This window comes from Carassius carassius, chromosome 44 (genome assembly GCF_963082965.1).
Source record: "Carassius carassius chromosome 44, fCarCar2.1, whole genome shotgun sequence".
NCBI classification, from domain to species: domain Eukaryota; kingdom Metazoa; phylum Chordata; class Actinopteri; order Cypriniformes; family Cyprinidae; genus Carassius; species Carassius carassius.
The window spans coordinates 15847158-15874975 of NC_081798.1; the positions used below are offsets into that span (position 1 = coordinate 15847158).

The window sequence follows — 27818 nt, forward strand, 5'->3', positions numbered from 1 at the left end:
TACCCACTTTAATGAGAGAGACAATACTCCTCTTAAAGTCTTTGCGAATTCAGTTCATCAAGGTGTATCAAGATCCCATTTGATTCAAGGCAATCCAATGAGCATGGACTTTATGAAGTTTTTTGCTTGTTTGTTTTATTGTTGTTGGCAGTCACATTTAATGGTACAGCATTTTACACATGACTTCAGAAAAACCAAGTTTATCCATCTCAAACCTGAGGACCCTGCCTTCAACATGCAAACCCATCAATGAAATGTGTTGCCCACTGTCTTCAATAAACCCTGAGGTACCTGTATCTATTATCTGTGCAGAAAAAAAATGCACTCATATCTTAATCAGCTTACTGACTACAAATTAGCTTATTTATGAGTTGACAGTCAATACAGACCAAAAAAATATACATTTCAATATTTGATTATGCTGCTAAATAGATGCACTTAATGTTGTCAACATCCCAATGAAGGATGAGTTGTTGTTCTGAAAAAGAAAAAAACACTTAATGTCACAATTAACATTAAATATTGTCTTGTTATTGAATATACAGTTATTGCTGACTTAGCAACAAGGTGTCAGACTGATACCACGTTACTATTATATCTCTAAGATCCATTATGTGTAAGGTGCACTATAATAACATGATTGAAAACCACACAATGTGCCATCTTTTCTTGCATCAAATGATACTGTACCATCAGAGAATAGCATTGGTAATACTGAAAAATGAAGAATGCTGAAGAATGTATTATAACTTGTGCATTGAAGATATGCCAAGTGCATTGTATATTTTAGCAAACAGTAATGGCAGGACTAAATGTCATGGAATGACTAAAGCTTGGCTAAACTAGTTTCTTGAAGATCCGAACTGAAATCCTCAGGGATGTTATGTTAGTAGAATAAAGCCTACAAACTTTATAAACAAGTCTCAGTCTATCGTGAAACTCACACATGAAGCTTCCAGGGAATATTACATATTACCTTTAAACACTTCACCTTCATCCAGATTTGCTCACACAATAACTGTGAAAATGCTTCTATTTTTTACAATGGATTAAAAAAAGAAAAAAGAAAAAAAACAGGCTTCAAGATACTTCAAACCATCCTAATATGCAAAAAGGAAGAAAACCAAGCTGAAAATCCTTTGGTGAAGTTTAATACCTGATGCAGGAAATCAGGAATGAAAAAATAAGCACTTACATCAGTTTTAACCACGCTTCAAAGCTCATGTCTGATGTATCTGTAAATTATACTCCAATTATAGTGGCCTTCAAAGTACTGCTTAGTTAAATAATACTCCTCAGCCATCAGATTTTGTGCATCAACTCGCATAAATTTGAAATATATGGCAACATAATTGCTTCAAATCCTTTGTGCATCCCAAATCCATAACATGAAATTATTAAAAAGATTGAAACTCTTTTCAGCAGAGGATTAGAAAACTCCTTCGGGGGATGCTTTTATGAAAATGTATGTTTTTCGCCATTTCTATCCTTGCAGTCAAATCCTGCTGTGCTGAATCACTGAAAATCTTTCCCCAAGTAGCCAGAAGCAAATCGATTGGTCAGAATGTACACACATAGAAGGTCATGGGAAGGGTAGGCATTGTGGTTTCTGTTTTATCTCCTGTCTTATGATGATCCATGTGTTTGTCACTCTAGGAGGTCCTACAGATGTCAAAAACATAATGACCGGATTTATTCAAAGACTTTGTGGAAATGAATTGTGTTTTTACCAGTGAGTGGTAGTATGTACCTCATCTGAATCATGATGGTAGTGTGTCTTGTCACCCTCCAGTGTGTCAAGGTCATCCACACCATAGGTACCGTTAGCTTCTGCGTGCTGCTTTAATACGGAGTACCTGTGCACCAGGAACCTATCGAAGACATTAAAAAGAAGCCATAAGACAGATAAGACAAACTGTATGAACTTGTCAAATGTACTGCACGATAAAACAATAGTATAATAATAACATAGTTTTTTTTCTGGCATAAAAGCAGTAATTATATATATATATATGCAAGAATAATATAAAAACATTTTAAAGAAGAATTAAATAAAAAAATAGACATAGATGATGCAATGTTCTGTGTGATGTTTAGGAACATGGGGACACAAACCTTCCTCCACAGACATATTTTTTGATGAAAATAACACCAGCAACGGCACTGATCAACAGAACAGCGATGACCACAGCGATTATAGGAGCCAAATTGAATGAATGTTCTTCTGTCTGAAAAATGAACGATGGGAAAGATCATTTTGTGGAGTTTTTTTTTTTTTAAACAATCATTAAAACATTCTATTTTTTTTAATATTCGGCAAATATGCATTAAATCGATCAAAAGGGACAGTAAAAGACATTTATAATGTTGCAAAAAATTTCTATTTTAAATAAATGTTGTTCTTTTGAACTTTCTATTCAGCAAAGAATTTCTACAAAACATATACTGATAATAAGGTTCTTCAGAATCAAATCAGCATATTAGAATGATTTCCGAAAGATCATGTGACACTGAAGACTGTCTGTAAATTCAGCTTGGAATCATAAGAATAAATTACACTTTGAAATCAGTAAAACAGTTCTTTCAAATTGTAATAATATTTCACTGTTTTTACTGTATATTTTAACATTAATAATACAATAGAAACCTACCAGTAGCTCTGTCCTTGGCAAATTACTAACGCATTTCTTACTCAGATCAATCTCTTTTCGTTCTGGAGTTATTCCTCCTTCACAGTGATCTCCGGGAATTTTCCGGTAACTACAATCACAGAAAGTAAAATGTTTAGCACTTAAATAATTCTGTGATTAAAACATTAACTCTTATGCAACAATTTAGTAAATCAGGCTTATAGATTTTCTAGCACAGCAATGTATGCAAAAAATTGCTTTACACCTGCTGAACATTTCAATTCAACTCCTGTGCAGTGGAAATAGAGTGATTTGTTACCCGCTGGTCTGAAGCTGCTCTTTGCGTCCATGCAGGCAGAACTCCAGTGAATGGCCAATAAGGTCAGGCTGCTCCACACACACAGAACTGTTTTCCGCATGATAGAATCCAAAGTCACTGCAGGAAGAGAGAGAGACAATGACTGGAATCAAAGATGGAATGTTTGTCATGAATAATAAATAAATCAATCACACTGTACTTTATTGAGAGTAATTGATAGGTCTGTATGTGTTCGTACCACTGAAAGTCAGTAAGGGTGCAGGGACAATTCGTGGGCTCCTTGGTGACAATGTAATCCCGCCCGTTCCAGCAGACTGAGTCTTTTCGTAACCGTAAAAACCTTTCCTTGTATCCCAGCATGCACCCATCAGTGGGTTCGCTAATATCGCTTGAGTGAGCGAGCCACTGGATGTAGTCATTCTCCTGACCTGCAGCAGTAGTATTTGGTTAGTTCAGGGCACTGTTTACCCATTTAAAGAATGCTCTTCTGGACTGGATTCTGTATGCTTTTATTAGTTTATGAAATACTTTTTAGAGATATTATATCACTCACAGTCTCTAGAGAGCAACTGCCTGAAGTCAACAGTGACAGAAACCCAGTTCTGATTCAGGACAGTTTCCCTGTAGCCCCAAAGGCTGATATTCATGGAACGGGCACCAGGTTCGGATGCCAGCCCAGTGAAGTACATTGGATCATCGGTGAAGTTATGCACATGCCAACACTGACCTTCATCAGTGGAAAATCTAGTGAAAATAAATTAAAATATTAAGAATTAAATATGAATTAAATATATTTACTATAAAAGTTTTCATTTTAAAGGGCTAGTTCACACAATTTTCATCATTTATTACTTATAATCACTTCTTTCTAAACCTCATTTAGAAAATATATTTATAAAGACGTTCATCTTTATAATGCAAATTAATAGTCCAGTGACATCATTGGTTCATTCCTCTGCTCGTAAAACAAGCCGCAGCGCATTCGGGTTCTACATCAGCAGCACCACACACATGCTTCGTCATGAATGTGTATCGAAGACTAACAAAGAAGAGAAGAAATAGTTTAATACATTTGTTATTTTTCATTTCTTTGCTCACAAAAAGTATTCTCAAAGGTTCATAAATTTAAGGTTGAGCCACTGATGTCACATTAACTATTTTAAATAGGGATGTACTGATACCACTTTTTCCAGTACCTCCCCCGATACCGATACTTTTATTTACTTTCCGATACCGAGTACCGACACCGATATCTTTATTGCATTTGTAAAAAAATTTTTTTTATTGGGTACAGAAACCAAAAGAATATGTATAATAGTAGCTGGTTAGCTTAATTTAGTAATCTATCTATCTATCTATCTATCTATCTATCTATCTATCTATCTATCTATCTATCTATCTATCTATCTATCTATCTATCTATCTATCTATCTATCTATCTATCTAATCTATCTATCTATCTATCTATCTATCTATCTATCTATCTATCTATCTATCTATCTCAGAAATTATATCTGGTCTCTCTGAAAAATATTTGGTTTGACTTTATATCCCTCGGTTATTACTTACTTATGCCCATTAAAATGTATTTTACAAGTTTTTGTTTCTTTCTTTGTTAATTTTTTTGCTCTATGGTTCATCATCTTTAATTTAATAGCATTAGAGCTGTAATAATGCACAGAACCACTCGTTATAAATTTCCCAACTGTGATGTTTTCACAAATACAAGTCACTTTTTTTTTTCTTTCAGAAATGTGATGCGATTTATATTTTAAAGCCAATCATATAATGCAGAAACACTCAAGCAAGCAAAATGCGTGCAGGAATTTGTACTGGTGCAGAATGAGAAAGACAAGTAGTGCATTCCACACAGGCTGCTAGATTCATTTTCGCCATAAGGCTAAAAATAATTGGGGAGAGTGGATAGGGGGAAGGATATATTATTATATTATTTATTTATTAAGATAGAATGTCTGTTGAAAGTTGCGTTCAGTTAAGAGAGCTCAAACATGCATTTTAGTCTGGGACAAGGCTTTAACCCTTGTCTGTGATACTGGGCATTAATATATATGTTTTGTATACTAAAATGAGCAGAAACACATAGGCATAGGCAGTAGATTCTACATGCTCATCAAGTCAACCCCTGAATAAATTAATTTTTAATAATTTTAAATATTCAGATCATATTCATTAATATTAATTTATATAGACAAACCTATATTACAGTAATTGTCTTGATTGGCATAATGTTTGATGTGCCCCATATTAAACCATTCCTTTTTTTTCAGTCACTTTGCCACTTCTAAACATTTAAAAAAAATGACATAACACTTTTTTTCTAAGGCTAAAAAATAAAGGTCTATGATGCAAACAGCTTCTGTGTCATTATTATTTTTTTGAATAAAATAACTCCACAATGTTTCTCGATCTCTGTCATTTACTCTGATAATAGAATGAGTGGATGGGAAACTATTAGTCCCGCATCACATTAAACTTCATTTATGACAAAGAACTGAACAGATGCCGATATCATTACATTATTTATCTATCAATAAATGCACACACCCTGTCCTCTGACGCTGAACCCTCCCTAAAAAGTGCCTAGTAACGCCCCTGATGAAAGGTATATTCACTCGACAAGCTCGCACATCTCCACCACCGTGTGCTCAATCCACTCAGTGTGCTTTATCAGCTTGCGCACGCATCGGCTATATAGGCATTAATACTGAAAACTTTATTTTCATTATATTCATTGCATACATATACCTCGTAGACATCATTAATCTCTAATAAAACTATTCTGCTGTCTGTTGTCTGTGTTTCTTTGTCTGAATATGGCACTTATCAAATGCTGTTTGGTATCAGCGTTTGGTATCGGGGCATTTTAACAAGTACGAGTATGAGTATCGAGTCCAATACTTATACTGTGCATCCCTAATTTTAACGATAAATACCTCTTTGGGCCATAAACTGTGTCAGTTGCATTGCTGTCTCTGGAGGGTCAGAAAGCTCTTGGATTTCATCAAAAATATCTTTATTTGTTACTCCATCTCTCTCTTTATTTGTGTTCTGAAGATGAATGAAGGTCTTACGGATTTGGAACGACATGAGGGTGAGTAATTAATAACAGAATTTTCATTTTTGGGAGAACTATCCCTTTAAATACATAAAATCCTTATAATTTAAAATCCTTATAATTAAAATTAAAATAATTATAAGGAATTTTTTTTTCTATTGTTCATTTAATTTAATACAAAATCAATTACTTTCTACTCATGTCAACCAGACATAACCATTTAAATAAATTTGTTATAATATGACCTTTTGTAACATTGGAACATTAATCTCTCATGTGGAGGTCAAATCATTATAAACACACATAAATGTTAGATAGAAAGCTCACTTGATCTGTGAAATAGGGTGTGAGGGGTTGTGCTCCACCGCTACAAGCAAGCCTCCTGAATCCAGGATGGCGTAGTGATGGGGGCCTTTCAGTGCCTGAAACCATGTGTAACCCCCGTCATCAGACACATAGACGTCTGGAGAAAGCACAGAAACTGCACCTCCCACACTCCCTGATGAAAGAGCAGATGGAAAAGAGAAATGCAGCAGTTTTGTAAAACACATGATCTAATTATATATACATAAATATATATATACACACATACACAGAGGCATAAAAATTCTTTAGTCAGAGAAATAACAAATTTTATTAGTTCTACTAGAATCAGAGTGTGTTTTTCTTAAACAAAAAAAAAGACAATATAAAACTCTCTTTATCATCCTGAAAGTTGGAGGTGGTGAAAATGGTTATACTAAGGTTTACACTGAATGTGATTCAGGGATAGTTTTGCCTTGTAGAAAGACATGTGATGGAGAAATGTGGGCTGTAATCACCATGTGCCAGGATAAGTCCCACGGCATTGGGCTCGGAGAGGGGCTGCATGGGCACGTTCAGTTTTATAGCGATGCTGTAGGAGGCATGGATATGCAGACTACACTGTAGAAGACAGAGATGGACATGACATTAACATGAAATCACACACATATATCCTGTTTCTGCAATTCAGGTGCTTATTTTCAGGAACAAAATAAATATTTCGTCATACATTTGCATAAAATCATTTACTTATCCACAACAGAACAGGCAATGTTAAAGATGGCAACACTGAAAGCATTTCAAAAGGTTTAAATAGTTATTGCAGTTTCACAGTGCCAAGTGTTTTTGCTCTGAGAAAGCATTTAGAATTATGAACTATTCAATAATAGCACAATGAACATATTTAATATTGGGTAATATACAGACTTAATGATGATTTCTTATTCATTGTTTTTTTAGGGCGAACAAAATTTTCTCTATGATTTTTGTCTAAAATAAAGTTTACATTCTGGCTGTGTGGTTTCTGTGAGGCTCTCACTTTGTCCGGGTGCACAGTAGTGGAGTCACACTCTCCGTTCCAGGGTTTCTGCAGTGTTTGCCATTCTCCACCTTGATTAAATGTGATCACTGTCTGCACAGAGCCATCTGGAGAGGGAAGACACACATCAGACAATATGTTTTATGTTAATTCTTCCTTAATGTGTTGTTATAATTACAGTCACAGGCTTACCCACGGCGAGCACACTGGTCATATATACACCCCTCAAAGAGGTGATGTTGGTGAAGTCTGTGTCTCCGCCTGTAGTGGTGTACAAATGACGTTCCAGAGACTTGGAAAACACTATACCTCGGTCATCTGACACATATATGGTACCAATTCCGGAGTCTGATGGAGTAAATACAATTGTTAGTCCCTAGGTTCTGATGTCAAGGTTACAAATCATATATTCATATAATACTGGCTGGCCTGGAATATTGTACACACAGCACAGAATCTGTCATCATGTTTTCTAATTTTTTTAAGGTTTTATTTCAAAACATACACAAAATCCATACCAGTGCAGTTATTGTTACCAAAATCATTGATTGAAATGAAGCTGACATAAAGTATAAACATTAGGCAAAACTTAAATGTTCTAGTAAAATATGTTCATGAGTAAAGTTAGTAAGTAAATAAGAGTAAAAAACTAAAGCAAATTATAAAATAAAAACAAACAAACTTGTACTTAAACTAAAATTTAAATTGAAAATGAATGAAAATTGAAAACTGAAAATATAAAAATGAAAGCTAATTTATTAAATAAAAGCAGCTATTGCAAAGTAGCCTACTATAAAAGAATACAAATATTATTCAAATGAAACTGATCCAAACCTCATGTCTCAGCAATACGATATACAGTATATCTGGATATTGCATAGACACATTATTATTTCAAATAGTATATTTTGTGGAACAGTGAACATTTGCTTCACCTCCAGGTTCGTCTACGTGCATGAAGATCATATCGTTGTTTGCAGCTAGAATGGAGTAAAACTGCTCGTGTCCAACGGTGGGGAGTTGAGCCATATCCCAGGTTTCCCCCTGATCTACTGTGACGTGAATCATGCGTGTGGAACCCTGCAAAAGAAAAGAAGTGTTCTTGATATCTGCATGTGATTTCAGTCTCACATGACACAGCTCTAGTAAAAGACCTAATGTGATGCTGCATTTACTGTGTATTTTTGATCCTATAAATGCTCCTTGGTGAGCATAAGTGACTTCTTTGCAGCCCCAAACCTTTTAACAGTAGTGTTTATGTAATGATTTTGGTCAAAAGTAGGCCTATCTCTCTTTTTTGTAAATGTAATCTAAGTAGGCAGCACACTTGATTTTGGAACAGAATTACACACAATACATCATAAGAGCTCACCGAGTCAGTCATGATTGAGGCAAAAACAAAGCGTCCACCAAGGCCAAAGGAATAAATCCTGCTTCCTATAGTTTTGAATGTTTTGCCATAGTCTAAAGATTTCCTCAGCTCAAGCGTTCCCTGGTCACCTGAGAGAGAGAGAAATTCAATGAGGAACAACAAGAAGGAAGCGTCTTTCCATTTCCAACACTGTTCAAATCCTTAAAAGCCACTCACTGCAGGATCCATTGGGGTTTGTGGTTAAGAAAATAGCGTCATCAATTCCCCTGAAATGACAGGCAAGCAGATAAATTGAAAAATTATGATCTGTCCATGATGAATTCACCACTGCAACCAAAAGCTATCTCTGTTAAGGATGGTCCTATATAAGATGGCACTACAGATCTAACTAAAGGCCTCAATTTCTTCAGTAAACAAAATCAAATGCGATCAAGAATATATTTTTTAAGTGTTAGAACTGTAAAGCTCAAAGGAATAGTTGGAAATTGTGTTATAATGGAGCCACACATTTGCTATATGAAAAACAAAACCTGGTCATACCATTTCATAAGACACACCCTCTCATGGATCTTCCTCCAACTGGCTCCGAAGTCTTCAGACAGCCACAAGTCATACTGAAAAATTAAGAAAACAGTGTTAGTACATGTTCTTTTGCATGAAACAGTAGGAAACGAATTTGTAAGGGTTCTTACATTGATGCTGTGGACCACGAGTATGTTGCTGTCTCTGGGGTTGTATCTGATCTGCATTAACGGATGGAAGGGAAGCTCAGAGGTCACAAAGCTCTTGCCGAAATCAACCGAACGGAAGATTTTGGTAACTCTCCCCTCAGTTAGATCACCTGTGAGGATCACCTGTGGGTCAGATCATAAACCTGTTCAGTATTTAATCAAATGATCAGTCAAGTGGAGGAAACTATAATGGAAAGAGAAGCTTGTAAAAGTTGAATTTTTGTTGAAGCATACATTTAATATAAAAAAAACACTGCTCTACCAAACACTAGAGCAGTTTCTTCTCATTATATTGAAAACAGTTGTGCTGCTTAATATTGTTGTGGAAAGAAACTGTCATATATTTTTTCAGGACTGCTAAATGGTTAAATGCTGAGCAAAGCAGCATTTAATAAAGCATTTGTTTTCAACAGCATTTATTAAAAATCTAAACCTTTTTTGAACATGATACAAGTCTTTACTGTCACTTTTGCTCAATAAAAGTATTAATTTCTCAACTAAATGAGCATAAACATTTGAATAGTAGTGTATGATTGTTACTAGAGCCCATCCTTTAGAGGTGGGACTACTTTTCCACCTGTATGAACTTGCTGTTTGCTTTTACACACATCAAATTTTCACAGCACACCACAGACACTTTCATTACATTGAAAATAACCTGGAATATTCCTTTCAGAACAGTTCAATATTACAGAGTAGAAGTAAATCTTCACCTTCCCTGAATTTTCGGGACCAATTGCAATGCCAAACTCTGTCTGTATGAAGGTGTTGTTAATGAGGTCGGTGATGTCCTGGAATGTCTTTCCATAGTCTTCACTGACGCAGAAGAGATAAGAGGGAGTTATGGATCATGTGATAGAGCAACACAAACAAAAAACATCTACCAGATGTGTAGTAACATTAATGTCAGACAAATACAGCACTGAAAGTGAACGGATTCATTACACTCTATGAATTGTAGCATTAAAACCTGCTAAATCACTCTAGCTAGAGCTTGGACGCTGTCCTGAAACACACTCTTACCTTCTGTACAGTCTGGATTGACCAAACCGCATGATAAAGAGAGGAACCTGGAATGTGGTCAGCACCAGCAGAACCTGCACAGGAGAAGGGCACAGTGGAGATTTTAGCATGTGCATGTGAAAGACTCGGGAGTGCCGTGAAGCATTCACAGAGATTTCAACTCTGGCTCGGACGAGAGACTGCGGGACACATGCCTGGATCTGAGCACAGACACAATCTCATCCTTCACACAAAATGTAACCAGTTATCCCTCAAACTCAGGCGCTTCCTGCTTGCCGAGAAGATTCTGATTGGACAGTGAACCATTCTCATTAAACTCCTGTCTCTATCTTTTAAAGTCAAAATGAAATGGTATTTGCATTCTATTCTACTTCCATAATGTGACACATTTACCTAGTAATTAATCGATCATTAACATTAATCAAAAATATTTAATGAAAAAAAAAGAAAAACAGAAAGTAAATAATTAATCTTTCAGCCTTTCTCTTGGAGAAAAAAAAGACCAAAATATGAATGACTCATCCTGTACTATACATATTTTAGTCCAGTCAACAATGAAAATTTAAACTAAAGGTTATTTAAAACAGGGGGGAGCCCTTCATCGTGTCCCACCCTAAATTTGTGTCTATAAAAACATAAATAGTATACTTTTTTTTTTCTACCAAATTATTATTTCTGGAAAGTACTTTTTTTACGAGTCTGAAAAAAAAATAGAACAGTATTTGTCAGAGGTGCAATAAGTAATTGCCAGAAAGGTGCTAATTATGACACCTCAAAAGTAGAAAAGGTGTCTCAAAAGACGCCATTCTTTGAAAGTGTTTGCACAGAGTTAACAGAAATGCATTTGAGTGTTGCTGTTGGGTGAAGGCTGGGCTGGAGGAGTAATTACAGCTTGTACGTCCATAGAAACGGATTCAGCCTCTAGTGTTGTTGGTGCTTAATGAAGGTTTGAGGTCTTGTCAAGCTAAGCTCTGAAGAGTCTTTCAGCCTCTGAAGCTGTAATTCACTTTTTCCTGTTTCACACTGACATGTGATTGTAGGGGCCAGATTCCTGCGAGTCAGATCATGAAGTGACCGCAGAACAGCTACTGGCTGCTGGTTAGAAAACATAGTAGCTTAGTGAATTTGAGGGATTGGGACTAATCAGAAGGTTGTTGGCTCAAATCCCAAAGCATGTCAATCAGGGCTCAAATATTTCTATGTGCTAAGATTTTTTTCCTATTTGGAAAAATATTTGAAAAATTTGGAAATATTTGAAACATGGTTCGAATATAAAATCAGAACGTTTTGTCATAACAATTTTCAAGCACAATAAAATTTTATTGTGATTATATTTACAAAAAATTGCAATAACTGCTGACTTTTGTTTTCAGTGGTGCAATGCTATATGTCATGGTGGGTTTGTTATGAGGATGCTAAATTACTATAATAAGGCCATAGATTGGCCTAAATTTAAAGCAAAAAAGATAATTTGGTGTGGCATTACAACATTTGCTGAATGCTGATGCAGTAGTTTTTTTTTTACACTATATGTCACACTAATATGATAAAGGCCTCACGTTACAGTGTAGATTACACTACTGTTCAAAAATCTATATTTTAAATGTAATTTATTCCTGTGATGCAAAGCTGAAATTTTTGTATCAATACTCCAGTCTTAAGTGTCACATGATCTTTCAGAAATCATTCTAATATACTGATTTGCTGCTTAAGACAAAATTCTTATTGTCAATGTTGAAAACAGTTGTGCTGCTCAAAAGAACAGCATTCATTAGCAATTTAATGCTGCCTTTTTAAATTAAAGTATATATACACCTTTAAGCAATTCGCCATTAATTGCTAACTGTATTCTTATGTTAGATAATAAGTCAAATTTGTCTCACCCCTGTGTCGTCTCCAACCCAGGCCAGAGACACCGTGCCACTCAGGTCATTGAAGTTATGCTGAAAAAGAGAAGTAGAGACATAATAAAGATTGCACAACTGCAAATAAACATTGCAGTTAAAATTCTGGAGATGGATGATCTTCATAATCCTTGCACCGGTGATGTCATCTTATCAAATTATCTCTCCAAAAGTAACCTGCATAAATCAAAATAAATTCAAATTAATGCAAAACATTCATTTTCTTTAATATCTCATGTAATATTGTTCTCTCTCCTGGTCTCTCAGTCCAAAAGCAGGTCTGTTTTCAGATCGCTTCTGTGGTGAAACTAAACACCACAGGCTGTTTAACTGTAGTCCACGGATGAGATTGCAGGCTGGAATCAGACTAAAAATATAAAACAAGAAGAAAAAAAAAAGACTAAAAACAGGACTCTAAACTACAGCTTTGCATAGCTAATAATAAGAAACATCCAATACTGAGCAGAAGGTTGTCACACAAACACAACAAAAAAAATCTATTATAAGAAAAACATGCTTTAAGGATATGGGAGAAATTCTCCTTTCTGTATTATAGACAGCAAACAGCATTTTTATGCACATTTGATTTTAAAACAAATGTTTTGATTTGAGGGTTAAGCTTTTCAATTCTTTGGAGACAATCAGACACAAAGTAGACAACTGATGACATACAATAAAACACTCATGCTCAGAAAATCTGGTTTTGGAAGAATTTAGAGCAATAATTGAGTTAAATCGGTTTAGACATTCTTGAGATTTCTTTTAAAGCACTAAACAAGATTCATGTGAGGGGTAGTGTCTTTTCATCAGAAAAGCAGGATATTTCTCCATTTAATCTTTTTACTCTACATGCCGAGACATTAAAGGAACCCTTTAGGAAGTTAAACCGATCAACAATCAGCTAAAAAACACTACATTTATTTTAGTAACGCCATTTAAATAGTGTAATAATAGGCAACTATGCAAACACATTTACAGTGCTTAATCAGAAAAATCCTGGTGATTCTAGGAAGAAAAACACAAGTGCTGGGATTTATCTTTCCATGGGGAAGCAGAACCATGTAGAGACATGCACACAGAAACCACTGCTGATTCGACAGATGGCTGTGTCGCTGTCAGACGCCCCACACTGCTTGGGAATGTGTGTGTTTGTGTGTAAGGGCACATTTAAGAGGACAGGCCCGCTGTCAGTCGAGTGTGTAACCTCCCTTTAGTTTTATTCACTGGAATGCGAGACCCAGATGGTCTGTGTGTGTGTGTGTGTGTGTGTGTGTGTGTGTGTGTGTCTGAGGAACAGAGCGAGTGCCCCACATTTTTAATCTGCCTCACACACTGAGAACAAGAGCGCAAATGATGTCCAAGAGATTGTGGGAGAGAAAAGGAGGGAAAAGAATAAAGAGAGTCCAAACACACATAAACAGGCTCTGCTCTGAAAGCTTGTGAGCTCTGATATGGAACCTTGCAAGTGTTCACTTTACACAGACAGCAATTCCTGCTTTGTTATGAGAAATTTATTTCAATAGAGTATGTTGCTAAATGCATATACAGCAGGGTAAAATAGAACTGCATTATAATTACAGCATTATTATTTAAAATCTTCTCACCACACTGGGATTATTCAACCCAATCTCATGGCAATTTGTACATTCACGGGGTTGCTAATTTGTGCAAATTCGTATGAGCTGATTGTACAAATTTTGTGTGTATTTTACAAGATGGCAAATGTTTTGGAATTCATATGAATGACCACCCCTTACCCTGCCCCTAAACCTACCCCTCACAGAAAACATACAAAATCATATGAGTTAGGTCATACAACTTCGTATGTATTAACCACCTCATAAAATACATACAAATTGGTCGGGACTTGTAAAATAGTGTTCGATTATTATTATTATTTTTTGGAAATAATACATTTTTATATATATATATATATATATATATATATATATATATATATATATATATATATATATATATATAATTTGGTTAAAAGCAATGTTGTTGTCATTTAGAGCAGACTGTCTCAGCAGTGTTCCAATGATTTATTAAAATGATTCCTATGTAGAAAGCTCACTGTGTTTTGGAACAGAGCCACACATTCCTGGGTATTTTTTATTTAATAGATAAAGATTATGTGGTAACAGGGTTGTGTGCAAAAATATGCCAAATATTAAGTATTTATAAATCAATAAAACAAATTGTTATTTTTTATATATATATACAGGGGACTGTTAATTAATCGCAAAATAAAATAAAATAAAACCTTCTTGGAACCAAATCTACATGAATGTCATGGTTCATGAATCGGCTGTTTCATTCTGATGTGTCTGCGTGAGTGTAATTGTGTGGGTGTGGTTACTCGTCGTGTTGATTAGTGTCACCAGCTGTCATTCATTTCAAGTTCCTTTATATCCCCAGTAATTTCCCCCTCATGTTGTCAGATCGTTGTGGTTGTTCCTCGGTGTGTGTCCTGTTCTCGCATTTCGTTTACAAGGTTCTTCGTCTGGATTTTGTCAGTTCTTTGTGTCGTCTGGATTTCGTCAGTTCTTCGTGTTGTCTGGATGTTCCACGGTTCCTGGGTTTTCGGAAGCACGCTATCACTTCACCACCACCGGATCGCCATCTCGTCCCTGCTTCAGTTACCACCTCAGTGTTTGTCCCCGACCTGTGTCTGTTCATCTGACCAATCATTTAATAAACTGATATTACTTGCATCTTGCTGTTATTTCCTGACAGAACGATCTGACCTCACCATGGATGCAGCCATGGTTGGTGTCCGAGCTCACCCAACAGGTACAATTTCTACAGACTCCCACTGCGCCCGCCACGCTGCCCGTTCCCCCACCACCAACGCCCGTGGCAGCAGAGGGACCGGAGCCACGCCTACCCAGACCAGAGGGATATTCCGGTGAGCCTGAATTTTGCAGAGCGTTCCTCACGAGATGTTCCAATGCATTTCGCCTTACAGCCATACACTTTCCAAAGCGAACAGACAAAGGTGGCAGTGTGGGAGAACGGAGACAACTGTTGCACCTCGTTCCAGGCACTCTCCGAAGAGATGAGGAGAGTGTTCGATTGTGCAGTGGCAGGTAAGGAGGCGGCCAGATTACTCGCGAACTGCGACAGGGAGAAGGCTCGGTGGCGGACGTTTCCATTCGGTTCCGCACCCTGGCCGCAGAGTGCCGTTGGAACGAGGAAGCGCAGTGGGATATGTTCCTGCATGGGCTGGCTGACCGCGTTCATAAGGAGATTTATGCCATGGACTTACCAGAGACGCTGAACGTACTGTTAGAACTCGCTCTGAGAGTTGACGCTCTTCTGAATTGCGTGACCAGGTTGACGCACTCCAGCCGTCCACAGCCCAGCACGGAGGACCACCAGCCTGGTGGTGCGAGCGCGGTCAGCCCAGCATTCGACCACGAGCCCATGCAGGTGGGGAGAGCACGGCCTTCCCGACAGTCTGTTCCCTTCCTACGGTACATCATCTCTTCTGAGGGAGTGCGCATGGATCCTGACAAGGTTAAGGCTGTGGTAGATTGGCCAAGTCCAGATTCCCGTAAGGCCCTACAGCAGTTTCTGGGGTTCGCCAATTTTTACCGGCATTTCTTTCGCAACTTCAGCCAACTAGTCGCACCTCTGACTACCTTGACCTCCCCCCGAACGACGTTCAGGTGGAAGAACACTACCGAGGCAGTGTTCACCAACCTCAAAAGTGGCTTCGTTTCGGCTCCCATTCTTGTCACCCCTGATCCCACACGTCAGTTCGTGGTGGAGGTCGACGCGTCAGAGGTGGGAGTAGGAGCAGTGCTTTCACAACGTGCTTCTTCAGAAGACAAGATGCATCCCTGCGCGTTTTTTTTCTCATCGACTATCGCCTGCCGAACGTAATTATGACATTGGTAACAGAGATTTGTTGGCAGTTAAGTTAGCATTGGAGGAATGGCGTCATTGCTTAGAGGGTTCGGGGATACCCTTTATCATTTGGACCGATCATAAGAATCTTGAATACATCAGATCGGCTAAGAGACTCAACTCCAGGCAGGCTCGGTGGGCTCTTTTTTTCCGGACGTTTTGATTTTGTTCTCTCGTACCACCCGGGGTCCAAAAACATCATACCCGACGCTTTGTCTCGTATTTATGATCCATCCGAATGCCCGGTGACTCCTGAGTGTATTTTACCTGAGAAAGTTGTCATCTCCACTCTGGTATGGGAGGTCGAATCGAAGGTCAAGACAGCCTTAGAAGGGGTAACGTCTCTGCCTGGTTGCCCACCGAGTCGTTTGTTTGTTCCGGAGGGGTTACGGTCCGACGTTATGCGATGGGGTCATTGCTCCAACGTGGCTTGTCATCCAGGAGTGACTCGCACTAGTTTTCTAGTTAAACAACGATTCTGGTGGCCATTGATAGCTCGCGACATTCAAGATTTTGTTTTGGCTTGCTCAGTCTGTGCCACTGGTAAGACATCTAACCAACCCCCAGACGGGCTACTTCGACCGCTGCCTGTCCCTTCGAGACCCTGGTCCCATATCGTTCTAGATTTTGTCACCGCCCTCCCGCCCTCCAACCCAAATTACCTTCAGTCAAGGAGACAGCGGTCACAGTCATAGATCACGTCTTTCGGTTACATGGCCTCCCGATGGACGTGATCTCTGACAGGGGTTCCAAATTCGTATCCAAATTTTGGCAAGAATTTTGTAAATTACTGGGGGCTATCATCCCGTGACCAATGGTCAGTCAGAGCGAGCCAATCAGAACCTCGAGAGAATGTTGCAATGTTTGGTTGCTAAGAATCCATCATCCTGGAGCCAACAGCTTTCTATGGTGGAGTACGCCCACAATTCCTTACCAGTGTCATCCACAGACCTCTCGCCATTTAAGTGTAGTTTAGGTTACCAGCCACCAATCTTTCCGAGCCTGGAATCCGAGGTCGCGGTCCCCTCTGCTCACGCATTCGTCCAGAGGTGCCGCCGTCCTTGGACTAGAGCCCGTGAGACTCTACTCCAAGCGGGGAGGCACATGAAGGCCAAGGCCGATCGCCACTGGTCAAAGCCTCCCGTTTACGTCGTGGGTCAAAAGGTGTGGCTTTCTACCAAGAATATTCCTCTCTGCTCCGTGCCTAACAAGTTAGCTCCTAAATTTCCTATCACCAAGATTATTAGTCCGGTGACAGTCCGACTCAAACTCCCTCCTGCGTACAGGAGAATTCACCCCGCCTTCCATGTGTCTAAAGTCAAGCCCGTGTTTTATTCTCACATTAATCCGCCTGCCCCGGTCCCCCACCCGACCCCCCCCGCCGCGACTCGTAGATGGGGAACTCATGTATTTGGTAAACTGCATTCTGGACTCAAGACGGAGGGGACGCGGATTTCAGTACTTGGTGGACTGGGAGGGTTACGGTCCAGAGGAGAGAAGTTGGGTACCTGCTAGAGACATTCTGGATCACTCCCTTATCGATGATTACAATTGACAGGTAAGGTTGTCGGGGAACGCCAGGAGGCGTTCCTAGGGGGAGGGGTACTGTCACGGTTCATGAATCGGCTGTCTCATTCTGATGTGTCTGCGTGAGTGTAATTGTGTGGTTACTCGTTGTGTTGATTAGTGTCACCAGCTGTCATTCATTTCAAGTTCCTTTATATCCCCAGTAATTTCCCTCTCATGTTGTCAGATCATTGTGGTTGTTCCTCTGTGTGTGTCCTGTTCTCGCGTTTCGTCTGCAAGGTTCTTTGTCTGGATTTCGTCAGTTCTTCGTGTCGTCTGGATTTCGTCAGTTCTTCGTGTTGTCTGGATGTTTTACGGTTCCTGGGTTTTCGGAAGCACGCTATCACCTCACCACCAACGGATCGCCATCTCGTCCCTGCTTCAGTTACCACCTGAGTGTTTGTCCCCGACCTGTGTCTGTTCATCTGACCAATCATTTAATAAACTGATATTACTTGCATCTTGCATCCTCCTGTTATTTCCTGACAATGATCAAGTAAAGAAAAAACTTCTGATATGATATGAATTCATGTTTTTAATTCAAGCATTAAGATCCATTTTGAGTATCTCATTTACTATTTTATGGTCCATTTGGACATGTTTGTCTATATCTTTCTATGAATCACATCCACTCTATATTTCTGCAATTCCACCAAAGCCCGTCGGGATCAATAAACATGCTACAGAATACCCCGTTTCTCACTTCTGCACTGTGATGACATCTTCTTGCAATTTTTACACATACTTTTTTTATTTAAAAAGCAGCTGTACTTAGTCCAGGGAAGCAAAAGAACCACAGCATTTTTTGAAATTCACAAGCATCCAGGCCCATGGAAATTTGCACTCTTACAATCCAAAGTGTGAACAAAAGTTTCCATGTTACCAACCAAGCCAATGTCCCTCTGATGCAACCCACCTCAAAACAGCCCCTGAATAGTACATGTGTTCCAGAACAGCAAGAACAAGTCATCTAAAACACCTGCACAAACTCCAGGGCCAGTGTTCCCTACTCAGTTATGTGTCTTTGAATAATGGCTACAGTGGTTGCCTCTCCATTCCTTGCCATATTTAAACCAGAGGGAAAGAAACATGCTGACATCCCTGTCTTGGCCAACAAAACAGGCTTGCCAAGAATGGGCTGCATCACGCCAACAAGTCTTGGCCAGTGGAGGATTAAAGGGTGATGAGAAGACATTGAGAGTATGCAATGTTCCTTTAGTTTGAAGAAGACCAAAGAACACGACTCAATGAAAGGCCCTAAACAAACTCTATGACTCTATCCTAAATGCAGTCCAATACACTTATGGTTCACCTATGAGTCCACACTTTGGTGATGTAATGCTTTAAAGATTGTTGGTTGGTACAGTTTTTATACTGGAGTTTTGAGATCTGCAGAAAAAAAAAGAAAGAAAAAAAAGGGCAAATAAATAAAATTTATTACACAAATATTTAAATATTTAGTTGAATTAAATTAACACAAATATGTAAAAATATGTAACACAAATATATATATATATATATATATATATATATATATATATATATATATATATATATATATATATATATATATTTTGTGACAAGCGTCCTAGGAGGAATCAGCGTCGCCCTGGAAACCAACGGCATACACCTGCACGTCCTCACCGCCGGCTGATCGGTCACAGCTGCAGCTCATCAGAACACGGCTCTTAAGCAGCACATGCTGAGCAGACAAAACAGACACTGGTCTCGAGCCGAATCCACGCTGGACTAACCCCTTTCTCTCATTTCTCTCCAGAAAGCAGCAAGTGACTGACAGCCCACCCACATTGGAGCACGTTTGGACACCCACGACACGAGCTCAGTTGCATTGCTCAACACTGGCTGCTGGAAGGAAGCCCCACTGCAGCACAGGTAGCGGAGCGAGTGGTGGTCGATCGCCTCCTCCGCGCATTACCCCGCGCCCATCGGCAAGCAGTTGGAATGAGGAACCCTGCCAACACCCAGGAACTTGTGGAGGCGATCGAGCTGGCGGATGCCGTCCATCACCGCGAGGCCGGGGACCGAGCGCCGCCGTTTCCCTGGAGGGTGGTCCAGGCGCTCGAAGGCGCACCCCTACCGGTCAGCAGGCCGACGGTTCCCCCACCAAGGGGTGAGCCCATGCCCAGCGCTGAATCACCATCACCCCCGCGAGCGTGGCTGGCAGGCTGCATCATCCACCAGCACGTACCGTCGGGAGCCCCCGAAGCAGAAGTGACGGTGGAAGGGAAACGTTTACGAGCCCTGCTGGACTCAGGCAGTGCGGTCACCCTCATCCAGTCGTAGTTGTGCACCCCTCGAAGCGGCCAGAAAAGCTTCCTCCCGATTACCTGTGTACATGGAGACCCTCGCCAAGTACCAGCCCGAAGAATCACCATTTCGTCACCCCAAGGCGCCTGGCCAGTGGAGGTTGGCCTGGTGAAGGACCTGCCGGTGGCCGTACTTCTTGGGAGGGATTGGCCCGGCTTCGACAGACAGCTCACCGCCGCTACTCAGCCTGCCAGCCCCGAGGGAAACCGTCCAAGATGGAGACGGCCTCGAGCACCCCGCCGCCGTCCGGCGCTGCTCGCCTCCGACAGTGGGAGAGAAGGTGAGTCCCCCTCCCCGTCTACTAACTTATTTTATGATGTGTACCAACAGGCTGCTGGAGGGGGCTCGTTCGCCAGGGAACAGCGGGAGGACGACCGACTCAAGCACTGTTGGGCACAAGTGCGAGTCGTGGATGGAGAGGACGTCCTCCCACGGCCCCACCCTCTCCCACATTTTGTTCTGGAGAATGGCCTGCTGTACTGTGTCGCCCAGCGGAGGGGGGAGGAGAAAAAGTTGTTAGTTGTGCCTCGAGCCAAGACCGAGACCATCCTGGAGCTGGCACATTCCCACCCCATGGCAGGTCACCTCGCGGCAGCCAACACCACCCAACGCATCCGCGACCGCTTCCAATGGCCGGGCCTGGAGGCCGAAGTAAAGCGGTTCTGCGAAGCCTGCCCGACCTGTCAGGCCACGTCACCCAGGAGCCCTCCCCCCAGCTCGCTCATCCCGCTGCCTATCATCGAGGTGCCCTTCGAGCGGATTGGAATGGACATAGTGGGGCCGTTGCCGAAGTCTGTCCGTGGGCATGAGCACATCCTGGTCATCGTCGACTACGCCACCCGGTACCCAGAAGCAGTCCCCCTGCGGAAGGCCACCACAAAGTCCATCGCCCAGGAGCTGTTTCTGCTGGCCAGCCGAGTTGGCCTCCCCTCTGAGATCCTGACTGACCAGGGGACCCCGTTCATGTTCCGGCTAATGGCGGACCTCTGCAGGCTGCTGCGGGTGAAGCAGTTGAGGACCACAGTCTATCACCCTCAGACGGATGGGCTCGTGGAGAGATTTAACCAAACCCTCAAGCAAATGCTCAGACGCGTGGCAGCGGAGGACAAGCGGGATTGGGACCCCTACGTGCTCTTTGGGATCCGTGAAGTTCCTCAGGCCTCAACTGGCTTCACCCCCTTTCGAGCTCCTGTTCGGCCATCAACCACGGGAGCTCTTGGACATGGCCCGGGAAGCGTGGGAGCAGCAGCCTGCCCCTCATCGCACCATCATTGAGCACGTCCGACAAATGAGGGAACGGATCAACCGAGTGATGCCATTAGTCCGGGAACACCTCACCAGGGCCCAGCAAGCGCAGTAACGCCACTACGACCGGGCAGCCCAACCACGTGAGTTCCAACCCAGAGACCGCGTCATGGTCCTGGTCCCCAGCTCAGCCTGCAAGTTCCTGGCCTCCTGGAAAGGGCCCTACTCAGTGGTGGAGAGGATTGGACCAGTCACATACCGGCTGAGACAGCCGGGACGACGGCAGACGGAGCAACTCTATCACATCAACCTCCTGATAAAGTGGGTGGGGACCCGGGACCAAGTAGTGGCCTGAGCCTCACCGAACCCGTGGTTGTAGATGTCAACCCCAATCTCTCAGCTGCCCAGAAGACGGAGCTGCAGCACCTGGTCAGTCAGTTCCAGGATGTGTTCTCCTCCCAGGCCCGGGCAGGCCAACGTGCTACAGCACAACATTAGGACACCCCCAGGAGTCGTCGTCAGACAATGGCCCTACCCGGAAGCTCGTCGGCAGGATATTGAGGAACAGGGTCCAACAAATGCTGAAGTTGGGGGTAATAGAGCCATCCCGGAGTCCGTGGTCCAGCCCCATTGTGATAGTCCAAAAGCCGGATAGCACCCTCCGCTTTTGTAACGACTTCCGCCGCCTGGTGAAGCACCAGCCTCCACACACCGGCTTGCCATCCTACACCTTTTATTATTGTAAATAAAATCCACCCTCCGGGGCCTTTTGTTGTTCACGAAGCCAAAACTTGTCGAGTGATTCTTCACCACGTCACTATATATATATATATATATATATATATATATATATATATGTGTGTGTGTGTGATTAGCATATACTATACATACTAAAGTATTCTAATTAATACATTTTTAATTAAAATTAATATTATAATCAAATCATGTAGTTTCATCTCTGCTTTTTGCAGATGATGTTGTCATGTTGGCTTCATCAGGCCAGGACCTTCAGCGTGCGCTGGGGTGGTTTGTAGCTGAGTGTGAAGCGGCTGGGATGAGAATCAGCACCTCCAAGTTCGAGGCCATGGTGCTCAGCCGGAAAAGGCTGCTTTGTCCCCTTTAGGATGGTGGAGAGCTCCTGCCTCAAGTGGAAGAGTTCAAGTATCTTGGGGTCTTGTTCACGAGTGAGGGAAGAATGGATTGGGAGATTGACAGGCAGGTAGGTGCAGCTTCTGCAGTGATGCGGTCGATGTACCGGTCTGTCGTGGTAAAGAAGGAGCTAAGCTGCAAGGTGAAGCTCTCAATTTAATGGTCAATCTACGTTCCTACTCTCACCTGTGGCCGTGGGCTGTGGGTCATGACAGAAAGGACAAGATCCCGGATACAGGCGGCCGAAATGAACTTTCTCCATAGGGAGGAGCTCAGATTACAGCCGCTGCTCCTCCAAATCGAGAGGAGCCAGCTGAGGTGGTTCAGGCATCTGTTCCAGGGAGGTGTTCCAGGTGCGTCCCACTGGGAGGATGCTCTGGGGAAGACCAAGGACACGCTGGAGAGACTATGTCTCTCGCATGGCCCAGGAACACCTTGATATCCCAATATATATTATATATAATATGAGGGATGCAAAAGCTTTTCTACTTTAAAGAGAGAGAGAGATTTTCATTTTTATTTCCCTATTCTTCGTTTTTCTTTTCTTTTCTTGGTTGTATAAACGCCTTGGCAATACAATGTACAGTTTATCAATCCCAATATAGCTGATTTGAATTGAGAAAGAGAGCAAGAAAGAGAGAGAGAACCACTGTGCTAACTGTGACAGTTTTCTTCAGGTATATTAAAATCCCTTAGTCCTGCCATGGTTACAGGAATTCATGTATACACCCCACATTTCAAAGTATTTACATCTGTGTTTTTGTGTCTAGCCTAAGGCAGTGGTACACACTCCTAATTGTCTGTGTGGTAATCGTGGAATCAGACTCAGACTCTGTGATTCCCTACCCCTATTAAAGGGTAAGCAAACTGGTCACAGATCAGCATTGATTACAAAGGTCTGATGACCCAAAAGGGATATTTGGAGAGAAAGCCCATCCTGCAGTGAGAAAGCCAAATAATATTAAAGCATGTCTGCTTTACTAAGACACAGACGGGCCACCTGTGTGGGGCCATGGGGCCATGGGGCCCTCGATATCCTCCAGAACAATCACAGGGCAGACAGACTTTTCCAAGAGAAATATCTGAAATATACTTCACAATGGCAAAAATGTCTAGAAAATTACAGTAGCCTATACAATCATACTACTTTCCATCTATGGTCTTAGCTCCACAAGCCCTCTCCAGTGGACACGTTAAAACCACAAGGAACATCATTCACGCTGTTTTTCTGGCATCTCACCAACACTGAGAATTTCAGAGGACAGAAAATGTTTTCTCTGCATATATTCTCCCCAGGACTGGGAAGGGGAAAAACCTGGACGTCTTTCCCTTGCACTGAACTGGTAAACAGCCTTTGAAGCTCAGGTCCAGCCAAAATAAGTTTTAGACTTGATCCAAATGGATTCACAGTACCAATAACAAACATGACTTCATCTCTAGACAGTAAAAAATAGAATTTGAGTTTAATAACAGACGCGACTCAAGTTGGTCTTAAAATAAGTTCTATTTAGACAGGTGGGCAAATGCAAACACATGAATCAAAAAACATGCACAGAAATATCTTGGAGTCAAGAACTTAAACCATGTTTTCTTAACTGGAAAGTCCTGGCGAAATGGGTAAGAGGTCAGCAGTTCATTAGATGGAGCCGTGTTTATGTTTCCATTAGACTCACATAAACAACTCCACACTGGCACAGCATCCAGAGTGGAGTCTCAAAAAGTTTTCCAGCTACCAAAAGAGTGTGTCAAATCATTCAAGCGCCAACTTCACCCACAAAGCTGTTTGAATACGCGTACGAATACCACTGTAAGTTCACCCAGACTGCATTTGAGGAATCTACAGGCACTTGTTAAAAAGACTTTACTGTGAGCTTGTAAAGTTTCTAATTGCTCCGGCAGATCATAAATTCCATCAGGCAGAAGACGATCAGCAGCCAGGTTTCACGTCGAGTGACCGCAGAACCTTGAGCAACACCATGGTTGGTTTGTTGCACATTTTGGACTGAAACAGATTGAGAAATTTATACTTTAAACTTACCACTGTAAGCAACTTAATAATGCCTTTAGATCATAAAAAAGATGCGTCACTGACAACTAATTACATTTTATCTATAATTTAGTCTATAGATGATTGGTAACTCACTGGGTATCCAGCTGGTGTTAACTGTGATGTTGAAATTTTATTAGAAACAAGAAGTTAATGCTACACACATGACAGCTTAAGTCATGCAGCTAGTTGAAAAAAGGCATGCTAGTACATTTCAATGCAATCTGGTGAAGAAAGTAAAACAAAAAACATATCGAAACCAGAACAGTATAGAGACTATAAAACAAACAGTTCACCCAAAAATGAAAGTTTTCTGAAGATGTACTCACCCTCTGGCCTTTCAAAATATAGATGAAGTTGTTTCTTCATCTGTGAAATGCATCCACACTGCTGAGACGTTTGTGTGTTCTAGCATGAAACAGATGCTGAAATAGCCAAAACATGTCACTGGAGAAGCGTTAATTAAAGATATAGTTCACCCAAAATCTAAATACTGTCATCATCTACTCACTCTCAGGTTGTAACTTCCAAACATGTATGATTTATTTTCTTCTGTTGAACACAAAAGACAATATTTTGAAGAATGTTGGTAACCAAAAAGTTGACGGTAGCCACTGACTTCCAAAGTAGCGGGAAAGAAATCTACGCAAGTCAATGGCTACCGGCAACTGTTTGGTTTCCAACATTCTTGATACAGATTTGGAGAAATTTAGCATTACATTACTTGCTCACCAATGGGTCTTCTGATCTGTGCATATTTCTGTCCTGATTAAAACAAAACAAATCTTGTCATGTCTTGCTTTTTCACCGGAGAAAGCTAGATTATGGATAGAGGATTTTGGAAAATAGTTGTAAAAAATCTTAAAGATGAATTTTGTTTTACAATTAAACAGGTTTTCGGTTCATTAATTCAGACATTAATTAACCGACTGGAGTTGTGTGTAAATGTTTTTATCGTCTGTTTGGCTCTCATTCTGATGGCACCCATTCACTGCAGAGGATCCAGTGGTGAGCAAATGATCCAATGCTAAATTTCTCCAAATCTGTTCAGACGAAGAGGCAAACTCATCTATATCTCAGATGGCCTGAGAGGGTGAGTACATGTTCAGCAAAATTTCTTGCTTGGGTGAACAATTCCTATTGAAATGTCCAGTAATGAAAATATTCGGCCCAAAAGGTTTTGGTAGGCTGAAATCATTGTCCGAAAAAGTAACATTTAATCAGTGCTTCACCAAAGATATTAAAATATATCTATCTATTAAATATTTTACCATGTGTTTCATGCAGTGTAGATAAGCTAGAACAAGTAAACATCTCAGCTGTGTGAACGCCTTTCATCACGACCCAAAAATGATTAGATTAGCACCATGTAAACATTTTGGCGGAAGGAAATACTAGTTTCCTCTTGCCAGCATAGTTTTACAAATGTTATATATTGTTTAAATAGGACCATTGAGTGTTTCAGTGTACAATATATAAAATCTCCACCTCAAGTAGCCTTAAATCAATATTTTAGGGTCAAAATAAAGGTTTTACATCAAAGTAACCTCAACCACAGGAACTTTACATGTACAGTTGGCAGGAATTCTAAAGAAAAAACTGCATGCAAGTTAATGCAGGTGTGAATTCAACAAGGAATTATTTTTGAGATGTTGCCTTCAAATACTTTGCCCACTGCAATGTTGTCATGCCCCAAGCCTTTCCCATTTCAGAAACATTCCTTTCTTGGAGGAAACATTTCACTTGCACAGTCATTTATGCTGGACGGAATGTGAAAGGACCAGAGCCAAAATCACTGGCTATAAAAGAACTGGATCAGTGTGGTTTCTTAACAACAACAACAGTCCCTCTCTATCAGCAATTAGACTAAACTCATGACCGATTGCTTTCACTGAAAGTAGAGTTAGCGTGCTCTGAATCTGGATACATAGAGGATGCTTTTCATAGAACAGGACTGATATGAATGATATAGCTTGATATACATGTAGCTTATCATTTACAGAATCATGCCAACTGCTGGTAAAACATAAATGTGCTTGGGGAGAGGTTTAGATTTATGTAATATAGGCTAGAGATACAGCATGTTCACTGACTTCTTAAGGGTTAGTAATCAGTCATGGGCTGCTGTAATGAACGAGCTCTGACTGGATCTGGTTAAGAAGAATCACCTGACCCTGTGACATATGTACATAAATATAACAGAAACAGCTCGCAGAGACATTAGAGGCACTTCAAGAGGATGAATGCATTTGCTCTTTTGGCATTAAGATGAAATCTGTGGAATGTCTTAAAGGAACAAACACAAAAACTCATGCTGAGTTTGTTTTTGATGTTTATTTGATATCAGCCATCTGGAAAACTTCACAAATAGCCTGTTGTTTGAGTGCTTTTTCTGGAAATAAAAAAGCACAGAGTAATAGCATTCGCTTGCTGAAGTGATGTACATTATTAGGTAATCTCAGACCAGAGGCCAGTAGTATGATCTCACTTTTGTGATTTACCGTTCCTAGAAATTTAGGAAGAGCTTTCGAAGTAGCTGGGAAAAATAATAAATGTAAAGAAAATACAAAAATAAAAATTAAAATTAAACTAAATAAATAGACTTAGTAAACTTAAGTTATTCTTACAAAACAGAAAAATGTTTCACAAAATCATAAAATAGATTCAAAATAATTTTCACAAAAATTATATACACCAAACTTTTCATTAATATTATAATATAAAGAGATATTGTGACCTACCGTATGAGTATTGTTTTTTAAAGTAGAATCATAGCCGTGCAGTGATTGACATTGATTTTGCGCGGATTCTTCACTCCTTTTCATCTTGACATGGTCTGGCTCCTGTAAATCCTCCAAACTAAGCAGATTTCGTGATTTGTGACTCTTTAGAAACATGGTTTGCTCACTCCTCTTGGAGCTGCTGGGTCTCTCTTCAAAGTCAGTGCAAACAGCCACTGATAATAATACACCCAAAACACAACAGAATATGGTGCTCATGGTTCCCGTTCCCGTTCAACGTGCACAAGTCTCCTGTCTAAATATCCATAAATAGCAGGTTTATTGGTACCAGAACCGCACAAGCAGTGTTTACGCTGTGACGCATCTCTGTAGTGAAGAAGACGCTGTTCGCACTGCTCTTACTCAGGGACTGTTTAAGATTCAGATGGGC

General features: G+C 40.6%; 1 protein-coding gene across 1 annotated transcript; it reads right to left on the bottom strand.

The window, feature by feature from the left end:
- Window positions 1-1234: 1234 nt before the first annotated feature.
- Window positions 1235-27805, bottom strand: LOC132126155 (sortilin). Its single transcript, XM_059537259.1, has 20 exons — window positions 27389-27805; window positions 12377-12436; window positions 10494-10567; window positions 10184-10286; window positions 9432-9593; window positions 9280-9353; window positions 8956-9005; window positions 8740-8867; window positions 8303-8447; window positions 7560-7715; window positions 7368-7474; window positions 6847-6949; window positions 6353-6524; window positions 3503-3693; window positions 3188-3377; window positions 2950-3066; window positions 2652-2760; window positions 2116-2228; window positions 1751-1871; window positions 1235-1662 (listed from the first exon to the last, which is right to left on the bottom strand). The coding sequence occupies exons 1-20, from the start codon at window positions 27644-27646 to the stop codon at window positions 1648-1650; spliced, it is 2448 nt and encodes an 815-aa protein (XP_059393242.1). The 5' UTR covers window positions 27647-27805; the 3' UTR covers window positions 1235-1647.
- Window positions 27806-27818: the final 13 nt, after the last annotated feature.

Bases quoted from the DNA above. Each gene is read 5' to 3' on its own strand.
- LOC132126155 (XM_059537259.1), bottom strand. From the start codon at position 27,646: ATGAGCACCATATTCTGTTGTGTTTTGGGTGTATTATTATCAGTGGCT. The intron at 7,475-7,559 runs GTAAGCCTGTGA...TTCCCTCTCCAG, and splicing joins GACCAGTGTGCTCGCCGTGG to ATGGCTCTGTGCAGACAGTG. The intron at 3,378-3,502 runs GTGAGTGATATA...CTACTGCTGCAG, and splicing joins GCAGTTGCTCTCTAGAGACT to GTCAGGAGAATGACTACATC.